General features: G+C 36.4%; 1 protein-coding gene across 3 annotated transcripts in view; it reads right to left on the minus strand.

Annotated features, from left to right (window-relative positions):
- Window positions 1-19,787: 19,787 nt before the first annotated feature.
- Window positions 19,788-22,764, minus strand: part of c11h6orf136 (chromosome 11 C6orf136 homolog) — a 46,660-nt gene continuing 43,683 nt past the window's right edge. For all 3 annotated transcript variants that reach the window (XM_039770056.1, XM_039770053.1, XM_039770055.1), the window contains one exon: window positions 19,788-20,541. In XM_039770056.1, coding sequence (XP_039625990.1) covers window positions 20,440-20,541 — 102 coding nt within the window. In that variant the 3' untranslated portion in view covers window positions 19,788-20,439. The remainder of the gene's footprint in view (window positions 20,542-22,764) is intronic.

Here is a 22,764-nt window from a genome sequence, read left to right on the forward strand (position 1 = left end):
GTACTTCCCTCAAACAGCCAGCATTTCTGCAAAATAAAGTTGAAATTCCTACCTTCTTTGGCACATACAGAAAATGTCCTCTTTTCCAGTATAAATAATGAATGACTTTAAAGCATGGGGGTGGCTAGTTAAGCCCACCACATTTTCAATGGTTCTAATTTTCAAACTACATAGCTGTATCTTCCAAAGTAATGTGTGGCATGATTTAAGCACCTTATCCTTGAATTTGGTAAAATCAACCCAATGACGAAAGGACATCTGTAACTAAGGGTCTTATATGGCCAATGACATCCACAGAATAAGTCACTGACAAGTGATGGAGCTTTGGTATTCGCTCTCACGTCTAGAAAAGACAGCTGATGATGGCTGAATTCACCAATGAAATCTGCAAATTCCAACAGCAGTAGCAAAAGGTATGAAAATGTGCATGAATCAATGCTCTTCTCTAAACCAATATTGCCACTATGATGTTTTAAATGATGCTTAATAAATATAAATAAAACTTTACTCCGGCATGTACATTATGCACAAAGACTAGAATGGTGAAATTCAAAATTCAAATTACAAAAACTAGTCTCGTTTTTGTTTTCATTTTCTTGTTGTCATTTAGTTCTAGTTTTTAGAATTTTTTCAATTTTATTCATATTTATTTAAAGAAATTATTATTTTTTTCATTAATTACATCTTTCGTTTTAGTTTTTGTTAATGGGAATAACACTGACCTATCACATTATAACTGAGGCCCAGTGACTTAGGAAATTGTCTAAGCAAAGCTGGGTAACACAGCTAGGGTCTGTTTCAGAGGATTACTTAAAAATCCGGTTAAAGTAAATTAGGATTCATAGAATTCAGGCTAATCCCATTCCAGAAAACCGGGATTAGCCAAACCTCTGTTTCTGGAACTGGTTAAACCAGAATTATGTGATTGATAAGTCCAAAGATGCAGATATCTCCAGCTCAGCTACTTGGAATACAATGCTCTGAAACTAACTTGCAAAAGTTCAATTTTAACGCGAAGGATTAACGTTTTGCAGCCCCAATAATTAAGTTACAGAGCAGCCAATCATAACATCAAAGTCTGTAAATGTCCTGTAAGAAATGCTGATCCCAGGTTAACTATTTAGGAAGGAGGTAAAAACTACGAAATGTTGAAAATGTCATGTCCCTTTCTGAATGAACAATCGATATAGATGCACAACTCTACATCAAATTCTGCCCAGAAAAAGGAAAAAAAATCAGCTTTGATCAGACATTGTAGCATGCCAAGAAAAGATAACGTTTTACATCTGAGGCTTTAAAGTAACCTTCCAAAACATAACATGTTCAGTGTCAATATATCGTGGCTTTAAGAAGAAAACAATGCAACTTATGGATATTCCTTACCGTTTTTTTTTTCCTAAAGTGCAGTTTTGTTCAGAGCATTACACATAACGGCAAAGCGATCGCAAAACCGTATTTAACTTTGAAGCATTGCCTGCTCACAACACATACAGTACGCACGCACACACCATCAAAGAAGTAAATAGAGCAATCGAATTAAAATGACTGAGCAATAATAGCTGACTTACTGGTGGAATAAGCAGCCCATCATCATCATCTGTTCCGCGAAATCCCTCATCTTTTAAACAAAAAACTCGGAAGACTATCCTCTTCTGCTGATACCTAAACCCAATAGGCTTATGAATGCAGTTTCGATTCGGGGTTCTGTAATGGAATAAGGCAACAATATGAATTCTCCGTTGTATTGTAAATCATTTAGCTTTTTTTTCTTACGAATTAAGTACTCAATACAAATATCAATGTGTCCTCTTATCCATTTTTGAAATATTGTGAGATCCCACACAAATTATTACAGAACAAATGTTGAAGCCAAATATCAGCGGTCTCAGGTTTGAACAGGGTAAATTATCATTCAAAGAGTGGGCAGTGTGAGTCTTCTGTTGCAGATTTGTACATGTTAGTAGTTAACCTTTGCTGTCTTTTGTAACGTAATTACCGGACAATCCAGGTTCAGTGCAGGCACGATAATGTTCGACATTTCTCGCAATAACGATAGAAACAACTCTATGTATGCTGAACGCTTAAGTGGCATGGGTCTTACTTACACATTTTTAATGATATTAAATCGCAAAACTGGAATACGATGCTTTCTTGAGGGCATAAAATGTTTCAAGTAAAATAATGTGGTCAGGGGTACGTTTTGCACAATGTGACAGTTTAACTACACAAAGTTTACATGGATTTCATTGATGAACTGTTTTATGCATTCACCCTGTCAGTTATCTTCGCTGTGCTGATGATAATCTAATGGCACTACCACCAGCACCTCTTGCTCTGCTGGCGAAAAAGATTTTCTCTCTGTTTCTCAGATTAGTCATCTGTGACTGATAGGCTGTTAGGTAATCGACTCAAAGGAGCTTGTAAATCCGGATCAATTTATCAGGGATCCAATTGAAACCGGCTAACCTGCTGATGCGAAATGGCGCTAAGTAAACGACACTTTTCCATGAGATCAAGTATATTCGAATCGCTCTTTCTGGAACAGACTCCTGGTCTATCTATCTATCTATCTATCTATCTATCTATCTATCTATCTATCTATCTATCTATCTATCTATCTATCTATCTATCTACATACAAACGCATACTACTGCTACTACTACTACTAATAATAATAATAATGCACCAAGTAATGAATTAATAAAATACTGCATGTTACTATATAGCATAATATTAAATGCTTTTTACTCATAATAAGTATATTCTTAAAATACAGACTTTATGGCATTTTATTGGGTTGTGTGAGTCTTCATTGCTTGATAATGAACTTTTTAATTCTGTGAAGGGCTTTTTTCATATAAAATTGGTTCTTTGGGCTTTGTAACAGTTTCTAATATGTGAAAAAATATATAAAGAAAATCTTTAAAGCATATTGGGCTAACTAGCAGGTCAAGAAAACAAACAGCCTGTGTGAATATATGTAGCAAGAATCTAAAGTCAGAACCCCAGCTGTATTTCATAAATATGCTATTATCTGTTCATGGTCAAAATAAATAAATGGTCTTTCTGTAGCCTTCATGTGAATAGTTCTTTAGGGAATAAGAATGGCTCCCTTATGGCATCACTCTGAAAAGCCACTCCGGCATCTTTATTTTTTAGAGTGCAGTACCTGGATCAGGATTTGAAACCTAAACTCAGAAGCTGTAAATTAATTGCAATGCCACCATGTGTACTGTTAACCTAAAAACATATTCTTTTGTTAAAAAGAAAAACAGGGTTAACTTTATGTAAGAACTGTAAATTCCCAGCGGTGATCCATAAAGTTTGTAGTGCACATTTTTTTCTCTCTTCTTCCTGTGGTCGATATTAAAATTAGACATGCGATTTCCATTATAGAGTAAGGCACTTGACAATACAAAAGGAACTTGAAATAGTGCTCCTACTGCTGCTTCAGATTTATGGGATCAGCTAGTTTCAAGAGATAAAATTTGCATGAATTGCTTTAAGGCATAATAATAAATAACACAAAGAGCACAGAGCAGCAAACCTGCCACATGCAGCATTACTATGATGATACATTAAAACTATCTTACTGAAGTGAATGGGGCAATGTGAACTCCTAGTGACTTTCTAATGACAAATATTTTTTACAAATAGACAATCTTTTGCAGAACTTTAAAATTATCATCAACAAAAAATTAAATGTTACATCAATTTTCAATAAACACTAAATTTGCTACTGTATTACAGTAAGGTCAGGTCAGGTTAGGTTGGGGAGCATGCTCTGGTGCAGAGCGTTGCTGCACCAACCACACAATGAAACAGCTTGGGATCTCAGTTGAAAACCCCCTAGGTGGACACGTGGTCCAGTTCCACCCTCCAGAAATGACCATCTATCTGCCACAGCCAGGTGTTACATGGGTGTCAGTTTGGCCTGTTCCAGCCATTCAGGTCCTCAGCAATGAGGATCCTGTGAGCCAGATCACCCTAGGGGAATTTTGGCACATGGTCGTAGTACCGTAACTGACGCTCCCTCACAATGCAGGTAATGTGCCTCATTATTGACTCCATGTACAACCATTTGTTTGACACAAAGTGAAACCATGGAGCAAGACCCAAGGATTCTCTGAAGAGACACAGTCCAGTCTTCATCTCAGGTCGCTGGATAGTGTCTATGCCTCACAACCATATAGCAAAACAGGAAGCACCAGGACTCTAAAGACTTGGGTCTTTGTCCTTTTGCAAAGATATTGAGAGAGCCACATACTCCTTTACAGCTATCTAATGATCCCCGCCATGCTCTCCCAATCCATCTACTGACTTCATAAGAAGAATCACCAGGGAAATGAATGTTACTGCTGAGGTAAATAAACTTCTCAACAAGGTCGACATTCTCTCCACAGACAGACACACTGCTGATGGCTTTACCTAAAAGATTATTAAAGGCCTGGATCTTGGTTTTTATCCAGGACACTCGCCAGCCCCGACACTCAGACACCTCACTCAGTCTCTCGAGCACCCTGATCAGAGCCTCAGTTGATTCAGTGAATATCACCACATCGTTGAAAAAGTGAAGAACAGTGAATCTTTCTTCACCAACAGATGCCGCACACCTGCTGGACCCCATGGCCCTGCCCAATACCCAGTCCATGCAAGTATTGAACAGGGTAGGAGTAAGAACACACCCCTGATGGACCCCAGAATCAATTGGGAAAAACACAGAGGTGCTGCCTTCACTCTGCACAGCACTCACAGTACCAGTGTACACGCCTGTACAGTGTATATTACAGTGTACAGAGGAGTCCTGGATATTTTTAAAGCTCATTTTATTGTAGCCCAAAAAAAAATTTGATTGCAGATGGTAATTCAAAATGCTTACCAGTGTAGAGGAAACCGTTTAGACTGAATTGTGCAGGGTGTGTTGTTCCTCTTTTAGCTTCTTCATCATCATTTAATCTCTGAATTATGAATCTTGTTGGTGTTTCAGAATGAATGAAATTATAAAAGTGTAGTTATTATAAAAATGTCACTGTTGATATTATAATGTGTATGATATGATAGTGTGTGCTGTAAGAGCCTATATTACCATAACTGTACAATTGATACACAATTCCAAAAAAGTTGACACACTGCGTAAAATGTAAATAGAAACAGAATGCAATGATTTGCATTCAGGGAACTGAGGAGACCAGTTACTGGACTTTTTGGAGAGGAATGTTGTCTCATTCTTGTCTGATATTGTGAAAGGTCTGGACTGTAGGCCGGCCAGTTCAGCACCCGACCTCTTCTACTACAAAGCCACTCTGTTGTAATAGATGCAATATGTGGTTTAGCATTGTCTTGCTGAAATATGCAAGGTCTTCCCTGTAAATGACGCCATCTGGATGAAAGCATATGTTTATCTAAAACCTCTATATACATTTCAGCATTGATGGCCCCTTTCCAGATGTGCATACTGCCAATTCCATGGGCACTGATGCGTCCCCATACCATCAGAGATGCAAGCTTCTGAACTGAGTGCTGATAACAAGCTAGGTGGTCCCTCTCCTCTTTAGTCTGGAGGACATGTTGTCCATGTTTTCCAAAAAGAATTTCAAATTTCAATTCGTCTTACTGCAGAACAATTTTCCACTTTTAAATGAGCTTTGGCCCAGAGGAGATAGTGGGGTTTCTGAAATGTGTTCACATATGGCTTCTTGTTTGCATGATAGAGCTTTAACCTGCATTTGTGGATGGCACGGCGAACTGTGTTCACAAATAATGATTTCCTGAGCCCTTGAAGTGAGTTCCATGACGGAATCAAGCCTGTTTTTAATGCAGTGCTGCCCAAGGGCCCGAAGATCACAGGTATCCAATATTGATTTTCAGCCTTGTCCACTGTGCACAGAGATTTCTCCAGATTCTTAGAATCTTTTGATGATATTAATTACTGTTGAGGATGGGATATTCAAAGTCTTCACAATTTTACGTTGAGGAACATTATTCTGAAATTGTTCCATAATTTGTCGATGTAGTTTGTTACACATTGAAGAACCTCTGCCCATCTTTACTTCTGATAGACTCTGCCTCTCTAAGATGCTCTTTTAATACCCAATCATGTTATTGATCTGTTGCTAATTAACCTAATTAGTTGCAAAATGTTCCTCCAGTTGTTATTTTTAAGTACCATTTAACTTTTCCAGCCTTTTGTTGCCCCATCCCAACTTTTTTGAGATGTGTTGTTGCCATCAAATTCAAAATGACCTAATATTGTTCATAGTAAAATGTCTCACTTTCAGCATTTGATGTTTTCTGTGTTCTATTGTGAATAATAATATTGTGTTTATGAGATTTGCAAATCATTACATTCTGTTTATATCTACATTTTACACAGCATTCCAACTTTTTTGGAACTGGAGTTGTAAAATTTTCACCATACTATAATATGTAAAAATCTGTATTGATACTCTTATAAGGTGTATAATAAAATAAAGGTCTTTATTGATTTCTATCATGTATGAGTTGTAATAATAATCCATTATTCATATTCATATATCACAGTATATCTTTCTACAACATTTCATTTTGGTTTTCTTTAGTTTTTAATATATTCATCTACATAATAATGCATATCTTTTTTATTTTTTTTGTGAGCAGTAGGACAAAATAGATAATCAAAACCTAACTATCATTTCCTAACCAGCTTATTCAGTTCAGGGTTCACAGGCAGGTAGTGCCTCTCCTAGAAGCACTGGGTGCAAAGATGAAGCCAACTTGCATGAGATGCCAATCCTTTGAAGGGCCCACTGAAGTACACACACCGACAGATTCATCTGTGAGTCTAAAGTGCATGCCTTTAGGTAATCCTGTGTTATTATAATTTTTTTCAATAACCGATCAGTATCTCTGAGATTTTTAAGTTTCTTTAAGAAAAAATCACTTTTGAGAGGCAATGTTTCCAGACGTTTCAGAATAATGTTCACATTTGACTAGTAATACTTGTTGATCATTTCACTAAAGAGTGGCGACATAATGCATGTTAGTCACATGAGTAAGAATTTAATTGACAATAAACCTGAAAACTCATTCCAACATGTGGGAATGAGTAGACTCCTCACAGTGCCCAGCAGAAGTTTTGGATACAAATACAACTACATATTTTTGCAGTGTTTTCTTATCAGGTAAATTTCCTTGATTTATTTTATCTATTTATTACAGGCTTACTGAAAAAGGGGGTCATTAATCTCCAGAGCTCAATTTTGACAGTGAAACATAATTTGCATTATTTTAGTGTAGGGAACTCATGGGGGGGGTTTGCTCTGCACATTGCTTTGAATATAACTTGCACATCATCATCACCAACCTTCATTCACACCTACACCCCCACAATTCACCAAGTATAGCATGTGATCCATCTACAAATTAGCTGTCATCCGCTCACAGGATTAGCCAGTCTAATTTTGGCTTTCCCTTGTCAAAGAAAGGCACTGTTGTAGCTGTTTTGCAAATTTGTGAAGCATATGATGCTTATCTCTGTGTTATGGGGATCTTATTATTTAACAAAATTCTCACACTTTATCATCATTCAGCTGCTGATTGGACTTGGCCTGAGAAGAGGGTATGGTAATGAGAAAGGAGCAAAACAACATGCCTGGTCTGTGCTTCAGAACATTAAGTCTTGGTGAAGCAAAGTATTGCTTACCACAATTCATGTATTATATATATATATATTCATATATTCATGTATTTTAATAGATGGCATAGATACAGCAGAGGTTAACCTGTACATAAATACATCCATGAGTACCACAATTGCTGACCTCATGAATCCTGTGACTTTTGAACAGCTGTTCTTGTTAACCACTCACATTCCTGACTTCTGCACAATCCTACAGCATCTGGAGAAGATAACAGGTAGAACATCAAGAGCTCCTCAGCTAACTGGTGTGTTGACTTTTCAGGGGATCTTCTCCTGATGCAGCCTGATTGTGCATTGCATACTGAAAGATTCTTTAATACAAGCTAATTATAAACATGTCATTTATGCCATTATAGTTTTTTTTTCTTCATTCTTGTATGTGGCTATTTTTTTACTGCTCTGATTTTGAAGCAGCATCTTAAGCAAAACAACCTTTCTACAGTGTGATTCCCAGTGCTGAACCTGGTCAATGTGTGGAGCAAACACTCCATTCTGGACAATAATTGGTTAATGTAAAAGGTGATGGTTAGTATGTCAGAAAAGTTATAAGGTACAATTTGTAAACTTTCAAGTATTATTATGTGGAGTGTTCACAGTATATTATATAAGAAAACTAATTTTCATATTTTTGAAAAGCTGACTACTCCCACAATCCAGCTAGTGACATGAATTCAAAGAAAATGATGTTACTTGAACAAAACTAAACTTAACCTAGCCCTTTTTTTAGCATATAAGTATGTTTAATCTCAGCTGTCATTTAATTTTGCATTAATCTTACAAGCACAATTTGCATGTTCATCCTTCTATTATTTTCTGCAACATGAATCTTGAATCATAAGATCTATAGACGCATTGACAATTCTGCTTTATTGAGTTTGGGTCTGATGGAACCCTGAGCTCATCCTGGCAGCATCAAATTGCAAGACAGGGTCTAGTCACTCAGAAATGTGTTGGAATGTGTTGAGGAATGAAGTGACCACCTTCCCCACCCACCACTGCTTAACAGTGGCACACTGGGCCAAAGAGCCTCTGAATTTGCTGAGGATCACATCTCTAAATTTTGTGATCCAGGATATTCCAAAGATGTTCCATAATCCCAATTTATAGAAAAGGCAAGCCAAGGCCAGCTCCACACCAGTATCCATTCCTTAGGAAAGAGGGCCTCTGACAGGTCATCTATCTCTAAGTCTACCAGCCTGAAGCCTGTCACCTGTCACTTTCTGTTTTCGTGCTCTTGTGAATATTGGGTTTGGCAGCAGTACAGATCTGAAACAATCTTTCATATAGACAAGCACGATGTGGAAACAAGAATTTATACAAATATCTGACCTGCTAATCTACTGAAAATTTGCATGGTCTTGCAAAAGCCCACTTCGTTATTTCTAGGGAAGTTCAATGTGTTATTGAATGCAAAGAGAACTTGAATGACTGTGGATTTATCTTATTGGGATCAAAGCTTTGAATGAAATAATTTTCAAAGGTGAGGTGATCAGGGTTTGCTTCACTTGAACATTATTGGATCAAAGAGCAACTAATGAGCCTTCGAGTGTCCGGCGAGCAGCAGTGCATCACTGCACAAGCAAGGGCAAAAGCAAATGTACTGTACATTAGGTACAACTAGAATTTTTTCATTCCAGAAAAAGTTGTGCTTCTTTCTTCAACATATTTCAGAGTTGATTGATGCTTCTTTGGGCAAATAAGAAAAACAAGACATCTCTACTCTGAAGTCTCCATTGTTTGAATATGATTAAGAATGAAAGATTGTTTCTGATGAGGTCTGAATATCTGGCACTGGTGATAATGTTCCCAAGAACATGTAGTGCTCCAAAACAATCCCTTGTTCATCCCAAAAGATAGTCAACATCACTTTCCCTGCAGATGGCTACATGTGGAAAACCCCTAATCTCATTGCTGACAATGTGGCCAACTTACATGACAATAGTACAGTGTTTAAAATTGTTATCATGATTTTAAGATTTTCACTTGACTCACCCTTGTATACTGTACATACCTAAGTGTTACAAAATTAAAAACTCACTCAGGACACACGTCTGGCATTTGACTGCTTTTACTTCCATTACTGCCCCCATATAATTTAACACAAAATAATGTAAAAAACCCAAATTCAACTAAGTGTGCCAAGACGTTACATTAATAACAAGGTTAATCAAATACGGTCTTCACATCTTCCCTCTTAGCAAAGTTTTGAATAGCCAGAAAGAATACCAAACTCTACATTTACATTGTAGGAAATAAACTTAATGTTAATCTAATAATAAACATAAACATTTAAAGTTGTTTTTTCTAAAGTATCAAAATGATTACTTTCAGCCGAATTCTTGTTAGTCTTTATATTGGACGGATGTTCTTATAATCCATTTAGATTGTGTTGTTTTTTCCATGTTGGTAAATTTGGGTGTTCTGGGCGAGCTTTCTTTCAGGTGCTTTTCTACCTCAGGCTCCTCAGTAAGCTTTAATGATAGTTCAGGATGTGTTTCTGGACTGTTAGATGGAGTCTCTTATTGAATCTGGAGTAGCCTGTAGGTGTTTCCTATTCCTCCTGAACTCACCCTTCTCAGTTTCAATAATGTTCCACCATAGAATGCACAGCGTAATAGTAAACTAAATGTAAAAACATTGAATAACAGTGAGAAAATCTTGAACAACAGAGAAAACTAACACTGCAAGAGTTTGCGCTATAGCGCTATGAACCGCTCGCTAAAAACACTATTTTTAATGAGTTTCAAGCACAGGGAAAAAATGAACATTTGAAAAATCCGTAACTTAATAAACCACCAAGAAAAGTAACATTGCAACAATGCACGCTACGAACCGATCGCTGTAAACAGAAGTGAAGTGGAGGTTAAAATCCAATACAAAAAAGTCTAAAACAATACTCGGATCTATCTTTTTAAAAGCAAGCCTGGTGCATTCTTTAACTGCCTTCTCGGCCTTATGCTTCCAGCTGTTTTTTTCTCTCTCTCGCGCGCATGGGCGCGTGTGCGCGTGCGTGTGTGTGTCTCTCTCTCGCAGGCATGTCTGTGCGTGTGTGTGTCTCTCTCTCTCTCTCTCTCTCTCACACAGGGAGAGACTGAACACGCGTGGAAATCATCAGCGTGCACAAACTGAAAGGGAAACTGGCTTGTTCATATACCGAGTGTGTGGTCGTGAATAGATGCAAACGTTTGGCGAACTTTTTGGTCATAAACCGATTTGTACGTGTTCCGAGACGTTGATGAACCGAGGTTCCACTGTAGTCTGTAGCTGTAATTGGCACTGCCCTATATGCAGCTAAAGCTAGGAATGGATTATCCTGTTTCAAAATTTTCTTTGCTGTTTGAACTGCCCTTTTCAGCATTCCGATTAGCTTGAAGTAATTGAGGGTTGGAAGTTATGTAGTCAAAACCATATTACCTTGCAAATGCTTTAAATTCTGTTGAGGTAAACTGTTTGGCATTTTCTGAGCATAACTGTACTGGAATTTCAAATAATGAAAACATGCTTTTCAGCTTTCCAATTAGACTCCTACTGGAGATGTCAGATAAATGTACATTTTTAATAAATATTGAAAAATGTTCAATGACAACAAGGTACTGTTGACCATTAACTTCATACATGTCTGTGCCAGTACATTGCCAAGGTCATGAAGGCAATTCAGTCATCATCAATTGCTCTTTGTATTGAGTTGGACTCTCTACTCTACTACACTGAGAATACTGATTCACTCCATCTTTTTATTTTCCTGATGATCCCTGGCCACCAAACCTGAAGTCTGGGTCTTTCCTGGCACTTAGTAAGCCCTTTGGGACCTTTGTGAATACAGCTGAGCACATAACTTATCTTGCTGGTGGAATTAATTTTCTGTCCATGCAACACCATTGCTTTTGATTCAATGAGCGGTTTGTGCTGAGTATGCCCTAATATTGACAGGTACAGCACTTATATTTCTTGCACACCCTTGATGTTTATATTTTAACATAAGCTGCATTTCCTCATTCTGTTTTGTGGCCTTGAAAATCTGCCAAAATGCCAAAACTGGTACTCACATCAGTATGTCCTTTACAGCATCACCTTGAATTTTTTTCAATGACCAAACAACATCTGATTTCTGGAGCTCCTTAAGTAGTTGCAGTACAGTATTGTTTTCTCTCCAAGTACCTACAACAGTAGTTACCGTATATACTCGCATATAAGTCAGGTCTTGAAACCTGAAAAATCGATCATAAAATCAGACCCCAACTTTTATGCCCATTTTTTTTTTACATCTTCTTGCTTCCTCCAATCTTGCACCATTATCTCAGACACACCAAATTTTGTTGTAGCAGCACAGTTACCAATTTCTTTCACCACTTCAACAACTCATAATTTAAAACCAGCTTCATATTTTCTTCTGATCGAATGCTCCATCGTAGATAGGGGAAGCTCTTACAGTAAAGGTGTATGAAGGTGTGAGATACAAAAAACACAAAAAGTGCAAACGTTGCTTCGGAATAGTACAGGTATTACCGTGTGGTCATGTAGGCACAATACATAGGAAAAAAAAAGGCAGTGTGCTCCATGGGTACACTCTCAGGTGGGTGTTAGCATATCATAATCACTTGAACCAATAGCGTGAGTTTTCCACATTTGACTTATATGGCCAACATTATAAACTATCGGAAATTAAACTGCAAAATCAAGCCCCTAATTATCTGTGGGAGAACTTAAATGCGAGTATATACGGTAATTGCGCCAAGAATTACCCCAAAAAAGTAAATTCCCTTTTATTGAAGAGACATTTTTCTTTATTTAATTTAGGTCCTGAAGCCTTAATAACTTTTAGAACCTTTGCTAGTCTTTAATCATGTTCTTCCTGAGTGTGTCCATAAACAATAATTTCATCCATGAAGAAGACCCCCTTTAGACCAGACAACAGATCACACATTTTCTTTTGAAAAGGTCAAGGAGCACTAGTTATTCACATTGGAAGCTGATGGAATCAATATCTTTTGAAGGGGGTTATAAAAGTTGTCAACTTCCTACTGGCCTCATCCAGAGAACTCTGTCAGAAGCCACTGGCTACCTCCAAGCTAATAACTAGAATCATTTGCACAAACCAGGGCATTTGCTCAGAAATCTAATCAATTTCTCCCAGTTACTCCATTCTTCTTAACTCCATCTCCACTTTTACTCATAATAGGATGGAAAAGATTGGGCTGCTTAAGATGACATTTGTTTTTTGAAGCTGAGGTTTATTTGTGAGGCTGTTACAGCTTGCTTCAGATATCACTATGGCATCTGCCCCAGAATCAATCTTCAAATTTCAAACTTTTCCTTCTTTCTGAAGGTTGGCATGCCGTGGAGAAACAGTTTCAGTTTCACAGTGAACTGCTTGCAGACACATTGATTCTGCTTCCGTTTGACAATTTACCGTCATTTTCTGTACAGATTTAGAACAGCAAACAACTACAAAATGGCCCAGTTTCATGCTGGGCAGTATTCCCTTTTACAATGCACTTAATTACATCTTGTGCATCCCCCTTTTTCATTTATCTGTCCGGGCCCCTTCTGTAGTTCACCACTACAGAAAACCTCACCTCCTTCCGTTGTTTAACTATGCTACGCAAAGCAAAGTTTTGATGTTTTATCATTTCATGACCACAGGCTATTTCAGTAAGTTTTGCTAGCATTAAATTTTCATGTAGCTGTCATTTTTCTAACCGCAACTTGTCCCTCACACCAACCACTATTACATCCTGTATGTGCTCTTCCTTTGCATTTCCAAAATTGCAGTGTTCAGCCAGTTCACCCAGCCCTCTAACAAAGGCTTAAACTGACTCCCCGTCACCCTGATTACACTGATAAAAAATGAACTCTTTAACATTTGTATTTTTTAGTAATTAAGTTTTCGTCAAAATTTCTCAAATACAACTTCAAAATGTCTTCCTTGTGAAACATAAATGATTTAAACATATTATCATCTCCCTTCCCCATGGAATAAATCAACGAGCTGACCTGAATGCTACTGTCTTTCTGCATTAAATTTGTGGCAGATCTGTAACCCATGAAACTCCATCCCAACCATTAGCTTGACCTATCTAAACAAAGCTCTCTGGTGACAAAAATTTTGCCAACTGTTTTGTTGTATTTTTTACCTGCAAAAGCAGCTCAGAACGGGTCAAGTGGCTTTTCAATCTACATTTAAGTTTACTTCTGATGCCATATCATGAAATCAGAATTTCACTCGAGTTGCACATGTGGTATCTGACTGCCTTTACTTACTTTACTGCCTCACGTATACATTAACAATGTTCTGCAACAAACTCGAACTAACCTACTGGTGTTGAAACATTACATTAATAAAAAGTTCTAGAAAGTTGATTCTGTTCATCTGGACGTTTCATCATTCATCCAAGTGACTTCCTCAGTCTGTTGATTGCAGGTTTTTTTAATTAAAAAGGTTAATCAAATAATCTCATCGTACTAACAGTCCAGTTTAGCCAGATTATTTTGTCTGAGCAATTTTAAGACTTAACACAAGATTTCTTTCGAACTAAATACAAATTAAGAGTCTAACACAGAGCAGAGTTTTTTCTTGAGGATTGCTCGTGTCAGACAGCAACTTTAATAGGAATTATTCTGCTGCACATTTTAATCTATTGTGCTCTTCTTTACATGTAAAATGAAATATATTTATTTTGGTTATAACTGAAGTGCACAGTAATCTGTTGTTAATGTTCATGTTATGAATTTTTTTAGGGTGTTTTACTTTTAACAATTGAAAATTTCAAAAACAAAAATTCATGCTTCTCTAATGTGAAGATGTGTGCTGAAATTAAAATCATCATTGGGCTGCTGCTTATTAAACCATAAATTGCTGACCCAGGGCACCACAGTCCAGGGCTCTGACTTTTTTTTTAGCCTTTTATATTCTGTGTTAACATATTTAAAATAACCTAAGAAGCAAGGTTAGTGCTGCTGGTGTTAACATAACGCATTATTGCAACGACATGAAAGTATTTCCAGAAACATCATTATGATATTGAGACTTTGTTGAATAAGCATCACTTGAATAAGCCTTGCTGGACAATCAAGGCTCAGTTATTGCCTTGAATGCAAAGCCTTTCTTGTTAACTCAAGACAGGTTTAGGCAGTCATTAAACATGAGGGCACTCGTGATATTTAAGCAGGCCTAAGAAACGATTGTGGAGAACATCTATCATAGTTTGAAAACTGCAGAGTAGAGTGCAACTCTACAGATTAAGAGTACGTAAGACTTGAAGTGTAACACGGATGGTATGCACGGTGTATTATGGGATAGTTTTATTTAATTTTTGCAAATCAGATGATCATACAACAGGTAAGAGAAAAAGAGGAAGGCCTAAGAGGTGGTTTATGGATGTAGTGAGAGAGGACACGCAGGTGGTGGGTGTAACACAGCAAGAAGCAGAGGAGAGAAAGATATTGAAAATGATGATCCGCTGTGGCAACCCTTAACAGGAGCAGCCTTAAGAAGAAGATGACCATACAACAGAGACAGTGGCAGGCCTTCAGCAGCTGATGTGTAATGTGTAATAACATAAAAATGAAGTGTGTTCACTATTAAGAAAGCAAGGGAGGCTGTGTGGCAATCTAAAGAGGACTGATTGAATACTTGAATGCATTATGCTTATGAATTTGTCCATTGCATAATAAAACATTAATAGCATCATTCAAATTAGAGTTTCCATTAATTTGCCCAGTTTGGTTGTAAACATACTACACTGTAGTTTATGAATGCCAGACCTTAATTGTTTAAAATATGCTGCAACTTCTGTCACTGGCAAGATGGGGCAAATTTTAAATGTCAGCTCTGCTAAGAGTCTGTCCTGATCAGGATAACTGATTTCGTACAACTGTTCATACACATCAGTACCATTTAAAAGGACTTGAATGTGCACTGATGCTATGAAATGAGTTGTGTTTTACATAGTCAGCCTCTAATCAGCTTAGCAGTGCCATTATTCGAGCATAAGTACACTTTACTTTTGGGAAGCCTAAAGAACATTATCTAGTATCATTGATAAAGCCACAGATAAATGCAGTTTTTGCTCAAGAGACACTCTGCAAACCTCCCAACACACCAGTCCAAAATTTCCTCAGATTTTCTGCATCGCCAGCACCATACAGAAATGTGGCTGAACAAATTTATTAAAAGTATTTGCATAATGGACAGTCATTTGTTGTACCGAGTTGCTTTTTATAATGTACAGCTTTAACTGTTTGCATGTAAAGATGGCTTTTGCAAATTAGTCATCGGGACTCTTGCTGTCTTGTAGCATCCTTAGCATTATGTTTACCTCTGGAAAAACTAATCAAAAACAGTAATAAGGTTTTTTTTATTTTTGAACAATAATATAAAACAATATAGAACAATAATATAAAATGCAAATTCACAAAAATATGTGAAACAAAAGCTTGTTAATACCAACTGTTAACATAAATACAGTAGGAAGGATATGCCTAGTGTTCACTGTTGTACTAATGCAGATTTACCACACATCCTTCGTGTGAAAGGCTTTGGAACAGTCACCAACAAAAAGCCGGTTGCCATACTCAGGACAGTAGAATTGTGTGTTTCTTGGCATACTTTTATTATAATATTTCTTTCTGTTGCTTGAACATGACAGGGTTGAGTGTCAGTGCCTGATCAGCACAATCAGCATACCCCTTACGTTATTGCAGGTCACCACAACACAGGGCTTTTTTGACTTCCACATTTCCCCTGATGCAAACATTGACAGTTGCAGCATTGTGAACGGTGTTTAGTGGGCTAATGTCTTTCTTGTCCTTCCACTTGACTGCAATCATTTTACCTTTTTGCCATGCTGAAGTTTCACATCACCGAATTCACCAAACTTATCACAGTAGTTTGGGTGTATAGTGCAATATTCATCAGCTTCACTATATGAGTCAACAACTGATGACCAATTCACATTTTCATGACTATTGCTTGACTCAACTAATGGTTCAGTTTCACTTTGTTTATTTATTTATTTTCATGCCATTGTGCATGTCAGCAGAATACAGTAGTGTCTGAATGCAATTTTTGGCTTAATACTGTGAATGTGAACCCAAGAGACACTCGGGCTTAACTATTTTTACATGAATTCAGAGCCTGAGGGACGCTCGCAGTTAACACCAAGGAGGATATTTTTTTTTTTACTTTTGGTGTAAAATTCCAACAATTGCTGCAAGTTTCCTTCTTCATTTTTTTGAAGAAATGGATTGACTATGGATGATTCTATAAGATTGCTGAGAACAAACCAACCTTTATGCATTGAATGTAACCGCAAATATTTGTACGGAAATCATCTTCACGAATACCAAACCATTCATGCCCGTATTTATGAGCATTTCCATTTTACTGGCAGATCCTCCATTATGAAACATTCTGACCTTTTAATAGCTCACTAGTGAAAACAGAATGATATGGACACTTTATGATTTGAGATAAGCAAATTAATCTATTTAATTTATGTTATTCTTTATTATTACACAATATACAAGCAAATATTGTCATGACATATATATTTTAAAAATGACATTGGACTTTCTTCCTAATCATTATTTGTGTTGGTGGTTTAAAATATCTACTTTAATTTAAAGTTTAAGATAAGAAGCACACCATAGATGACCATAAAAGGTCTTCTAAGTGTATAATTCTTCCTTGTATATCACATAATTTTGAACATTTCTGTGCTGACCTGAATTTCTACTTTCTGTAGTTAAAACACACCTGTTTTTAATTACATTTTTCTTTTCCTTCTCACTGATAAAAACAGCAATGGTAACCCACGGTGCAGTAAATTAAATGTGATATACTATTGACCCTTGGTATTTTAAACTAAAATGCATAGCTTTTAAAGTTTTACTATTCTGTAACAAACAAATCAAATGAATTTAAGTGAAAGTGTAACTATGAGTGCAGAAAAATCAGATGTGCTAAAAACAAATCCTCTCATTAAAAAACACAAGTATGCTTGTTTAAATATTGTACATTATTACTGCTTGCCGTTTTCATTGTATAGTGTGGAAGAAACACCCCCAAGGAAGACAGGGATAGTTCAATCAGTTAGATTTTTATTCAGTCACAGATGAGTACCTGGATTCTATGTTGCAAGGCAGAAGAGCAAAGTTACATTTTCTATTTCTATTGGCTTTTTATAATTTTTTCTTCCTCCCCCTTCCCCTTATTTATATAAAAAAAAATGTTTACTTAAGCATTTTATTTTATTACGCTAATGGCCGATCTGTTCTTATTTTTTTCACTTGTCAGATAGACCCTAAAGAAGGAAAGGTCAGCTCTCGTGTGTCAAATAGACGCGTTCCTAAACAAACTGGAAATTTCCCTAGCTCACCTTACTGCACCCTGTCTTATGACAGACGCCTGTATGAATAACCTGCTGTTATAGCAAAACAGCTTTGTCAGCTGTTAACCTTAAGTAGCGTTCATTTTTCTTTCACATTTGTTTAGCTTATAATGTTTTACCATTGTATAATGGAACACCAGCTGAATGAACCACCTAAGATGAGTTGAAATCTAAGTAATGAATGTAGACCTCAGCATTAACATTTGCAGTGCACCATCTAATGGATTGTATTTTTTTAATGCATGTAGCAATAAAATATATTGCTACAATGGTTGTGTTGCGCCATCTAGTGAAATGCCAGAGACATAGCAACTAAATAGACACACGGACAGACACTTGTCTTTTTATTAAGGTAGATATCAGATTCATTTAAACAATAGTAAAACTATCTAACACATCACCATTAAATATGCTTAGAAGAAAAATTCCCTCGAACCTTTCTCTGATGTTTTTGTTTCACTCAAGTTTCATGAAGTCTCAATCCACCACATGACGCTTCTCCTTCAGCCTGGTACGGCGCGGTATAGATGCCTCAGTTCCCAAACTCAAGTTGCCCTAATCCTCTCTGGTTGAGCAAAAAATCAGCTTGACAGTTTAAGTGAAGCTTACTCTCTAAGCACTTCATGGAATTACCCACTCATGTGGTCACAAGATTCACAATACCAATCAAAACTGAGTGCTACATGCCTTCTCTGGCATGAAATGTGCATGCACAGCAAGACAAATATGGAGGAAACAATGGTTATTTTAGATCAGAAGTCTCTGTGTATGCCACAAAAAACACACACCACACCATTGAGCCTCCAGAATATGTCCACACCTCCATCCTAGAAGGATATTGAGAATCAGCTGGAACTGGGATTCAGTTAGCATGCCGCAATTGTGCTCTTTAGCCCACTATAATGGCACTTACATTCTTCCTAACAGTGGGGTCATGAGGTGCCATGATCAGCCCCTGACTAGGTATGACTGCATGAATTAAACACTCTCCTATGCCTTTTTCTGCACTAATGTTGTGCTTACATATTAAACGGCTGATCCATCTGCTACTTCAGCTTATACTAATGCCATTCATCAGTGTCTGCTTCCCATCAGGAGACCGCCACTGGCTGGACGCATTTTGGGTGGAGGCCCATTCTTAATACAGGTGATTGTGTTGTTCACTAAAACCTTAAGAAGCCTGCTGTCCTTAATAAATTAATGCCACCAGCTCTGCTGCCTAGAAACTTGCCATATTCAAAGGCACACACATTTTTAGTTTTTTATACCTCTCCATTTTACCTCTGAACTGTACACCAATTAGGGCAACTGGTATAAAATTTAAAGAATATTGTCTGTACATATGTCATCGGTGGCTCAATAACCAATTACTCTGGGAGAGTAGCAGTGTCTAATAATGTGGCTGGGTTTTCAATACCTAGTATACAGTATATTTCTATGCAGAGTAAGTATCCAGAAGCATTTAACTTTAAGGCTAGGTCTTTGTAATCTGCAGGCTGCTCCCTTATCTCAGGCTTTTACCTGGTCTTCTTTATCATAGATACAATTGCATTTCTTTCTGGAGGGACTGCAAACATTCAAGGAGACTGCAAATCATTGAAAATGTAGGTTTATCAGAAGAGAACATAATGGATATTAGGGATATGTTACAGAAGATATTGTGTTATATGTCTCTCTCAAAGATGCATACCTTAAGAATTATTGTAAACAAAGGTAAATGTTTCATAACTGTTAGCTTTTAAAACATTTATTTTACTGCTCAGTTTATTTAGCCTGCATGACAAATGGTAACTGAGTATGTACATTACAAAGGCAAAACCTATGTGCTTATTTGTAACTTCAGACTCTGGAAAGTGTTAAGATTCTTAATAGCTACACTTACATGCTGTACTAAATTAAAAAAAAAAAGATTACAGTGGAACATGCCAACTTAATGAACAGCTCAACGGGAAATAGTTTTGATATTGGAATTTACATTCAAAATGTGTTTGCTTACCAAAAAAATTAAACACCTAATTAACACTGGAAGGACTCATAAACTGCAACAAAATAGTTAATTTAGAAAAAAAAAATTAAATGTTGTGCTGTTCATAGAATGGATATTGCTATGACCAAGCACATGACCACGACATGTTTATTTTTTCAGAAAATGATGTAAAGATTGGGATTTTTGTTTTACTGAATGTCATGTTTTCATTTTGGTTGGCTAGTTATTTTTTTCTTATTAGAAATACAGTATATTTGACACTGGTCATTTCTGCTTTGAATTAATATTCAGTAACACAAGCTAAACAGAATATTCACTAAAGTGACATTGCGGCTTTCTTCCATTTCTCTCCCTTTGGAACAGCTTGGGTCCCAGTCAGAATATTAGTGGTTGAGAGCTGGTCGATGTTCTTGTATGCCCAGAAGCACAAGCAGGCTAGCAAACATTCCTTTAACTTTGTTACTCTGGGGTGGAACAGGCATCATCTGTGCAGGAAACAAAACATTTTAATGTTACACAAAACCACCTATCTGAGCAATGTGACATGGAATTGAACATAAAGCAAGAGTATGATATACACATTAAGAAAGTAATGTTACTCTGTAAAAAAAGCATTACTGTTCTTTGTAACAAACAAACATTAACTCAAATCTTTGATGTTTCTTTTAAAATCTTGCCTTTAACATGTTTATTACAACTCACGGTTTAAAGAAAACATACCTGGCAGCATTTCCTACAATTCTAAACATAATGAAAACAGTTTACTTTTACTGTATATCAAATATTCCTACTGGAGTGATGCTGGTGATGTAGAATTTGATTTTAAAGCTACACCTATTTTTAATTTGTATTGTAAAATTAACATTATATTGATTATTTTTTTTATTTTCTTGTTTAATTTTCAGAATAAACATCTAAGAATGCTAATGCCCTTTTAAAACTGATGAACAATCAATCATCATGAAATAAGAATGCTTCTGAAAATTTCATGAAAAAAAACTGTATAACACAATTACAATAAAAAGCCCTGATGTTAAATGACCTTAAAGATTTAACTCATTTACCATGATAATAAGGAAGAGTGTGGAATTAATGAAGATGACATTTACTACACAGTATACATTGTTAAAGGATACATTTGGAATTTTTCAAGTTAAAAATGTATTCTTCACAAAACATGGCATTTGCCACAATAAACTGTGGGCTTCTCAAGTTATGTGTTTTCTATATATGTACATGCATGTGTTTTGCACTGTTTGAATGCTGCTTACATATGCAAAAGGCAAATAATTTACCGGTCGCCTCAGTGGCCAGCAGTGTTACAGTTGTAATGAAAAATTCAAAGCCACATAAAAAACAGATCGTAAATAACTAAGTTGACAGCCTTTTACCAGTCTTTTTTATTTAAACTTAATATGTGCAGTAAAGAGGCGTGCATTCCAAAGCAAAATTAAGAAAGTGCTTAATGAAGTGGATGGGGGTAGAATGCATCCGTCCTCACAATATTACTGAACAGAGACACAAAATCACAATGCTGTACAAAGCCGTACCCAAGGTAAAATTAGCTTGGCATTCATCATTTGCTTTTTAAATGCTTCATAGCTCCAAAATGAAAATAGCAATGTCAATTAAACCAAATGTGGAAAAATTCACATTTTATCACAATTTGTTTATGTGTTCCTTTTTTCCAGAAATAACCCTATTTTTGTAAAAATCAAAAATAGCTCAGAAAACGTGCTACAAGCCTGAAATCGGCCCCAAACAGGTTAAAAATACACAAAAAATCCACATCAATGTTTAGAATACTACTTGTGAATTTTGTGACAGCCTTTAAATTGTTTGTGAACATTACTGATTGTTTAAAACATTTTTTTACACCAATCTAAAGTCAACTGCGTAAAAGATAAAACAGACATCATTCCAAAATTTATTTTCTTGAAGGTCAATGTCTAATGTGCATTTTACAACTCATATTTTGCCTTTTTATTTAATTGACGACCCTTAAAATTACATGTAATATTGTCACGTTATTATTGGGGGTCTTTTATTTTTAAAAGCATATCTATCGTTTGGGAAATGAGTCTATAGCATTAGGCTGCAGAAATCGGGGTCTTTTATATGTCATTTTAATGGTCTTCAATTGAATAAAATCTCCAGTTTTAAATGAAAACATGGTAGTGTGGAGTTAGCCTTAAACACTGAAAGGCTTCTCAGTGCCAACCTGCAGTAGCTAGAAACAATACTGCTTAAAAAAGATGAAGCAATTATCGGGTAAACAACAAGCCAAAGTACAAGTGTAAAAAAATGGCATCACTATACTTTAATGTAAAGCAAAAAATAAATACAGAAATACTTGAGTTTAACACATGAAAATATGGCTACATTTGTAAAATTAAAAAAATATAAAATTCTTAAACCACTTAACCCAAATTCAGGCATGTAGATAGCTATTCTGGTTGCATTAGGTGCAAGCAAAAACTAAGTTGGGAGATAATCTATTTAAAAACCTACTCACATACACCCAAACAGGGTCACCCTATAATTGCCAATTAAAATTACATGCATGTCATGGGCTGTGGGAAGAAAGCTGGAGTACCTGGAGAAAAACCAATACATACACAAGAAGAACATGCAGGTTCAAATACTGTGTCAAGAAGCAAGATTCAACCTAACAATGACAGATTAGTAGTGCTAAACCACTGTAGCAC

Source organism: Polypterus senegalus, chromosome 11, assembly GCF_016835505.1.
Source record: "Polypterus senegalus isolate Bchr_013 chromosome 11, ASM1683550v1, whole genome shotgun sequence".
Classification (NCBI taxonomy): Eukaryota; Metazoa; Chordata; class Cladistia; order Polypteriformes; family Polypteridae; genus Polypterus; species Polypterus senegalus.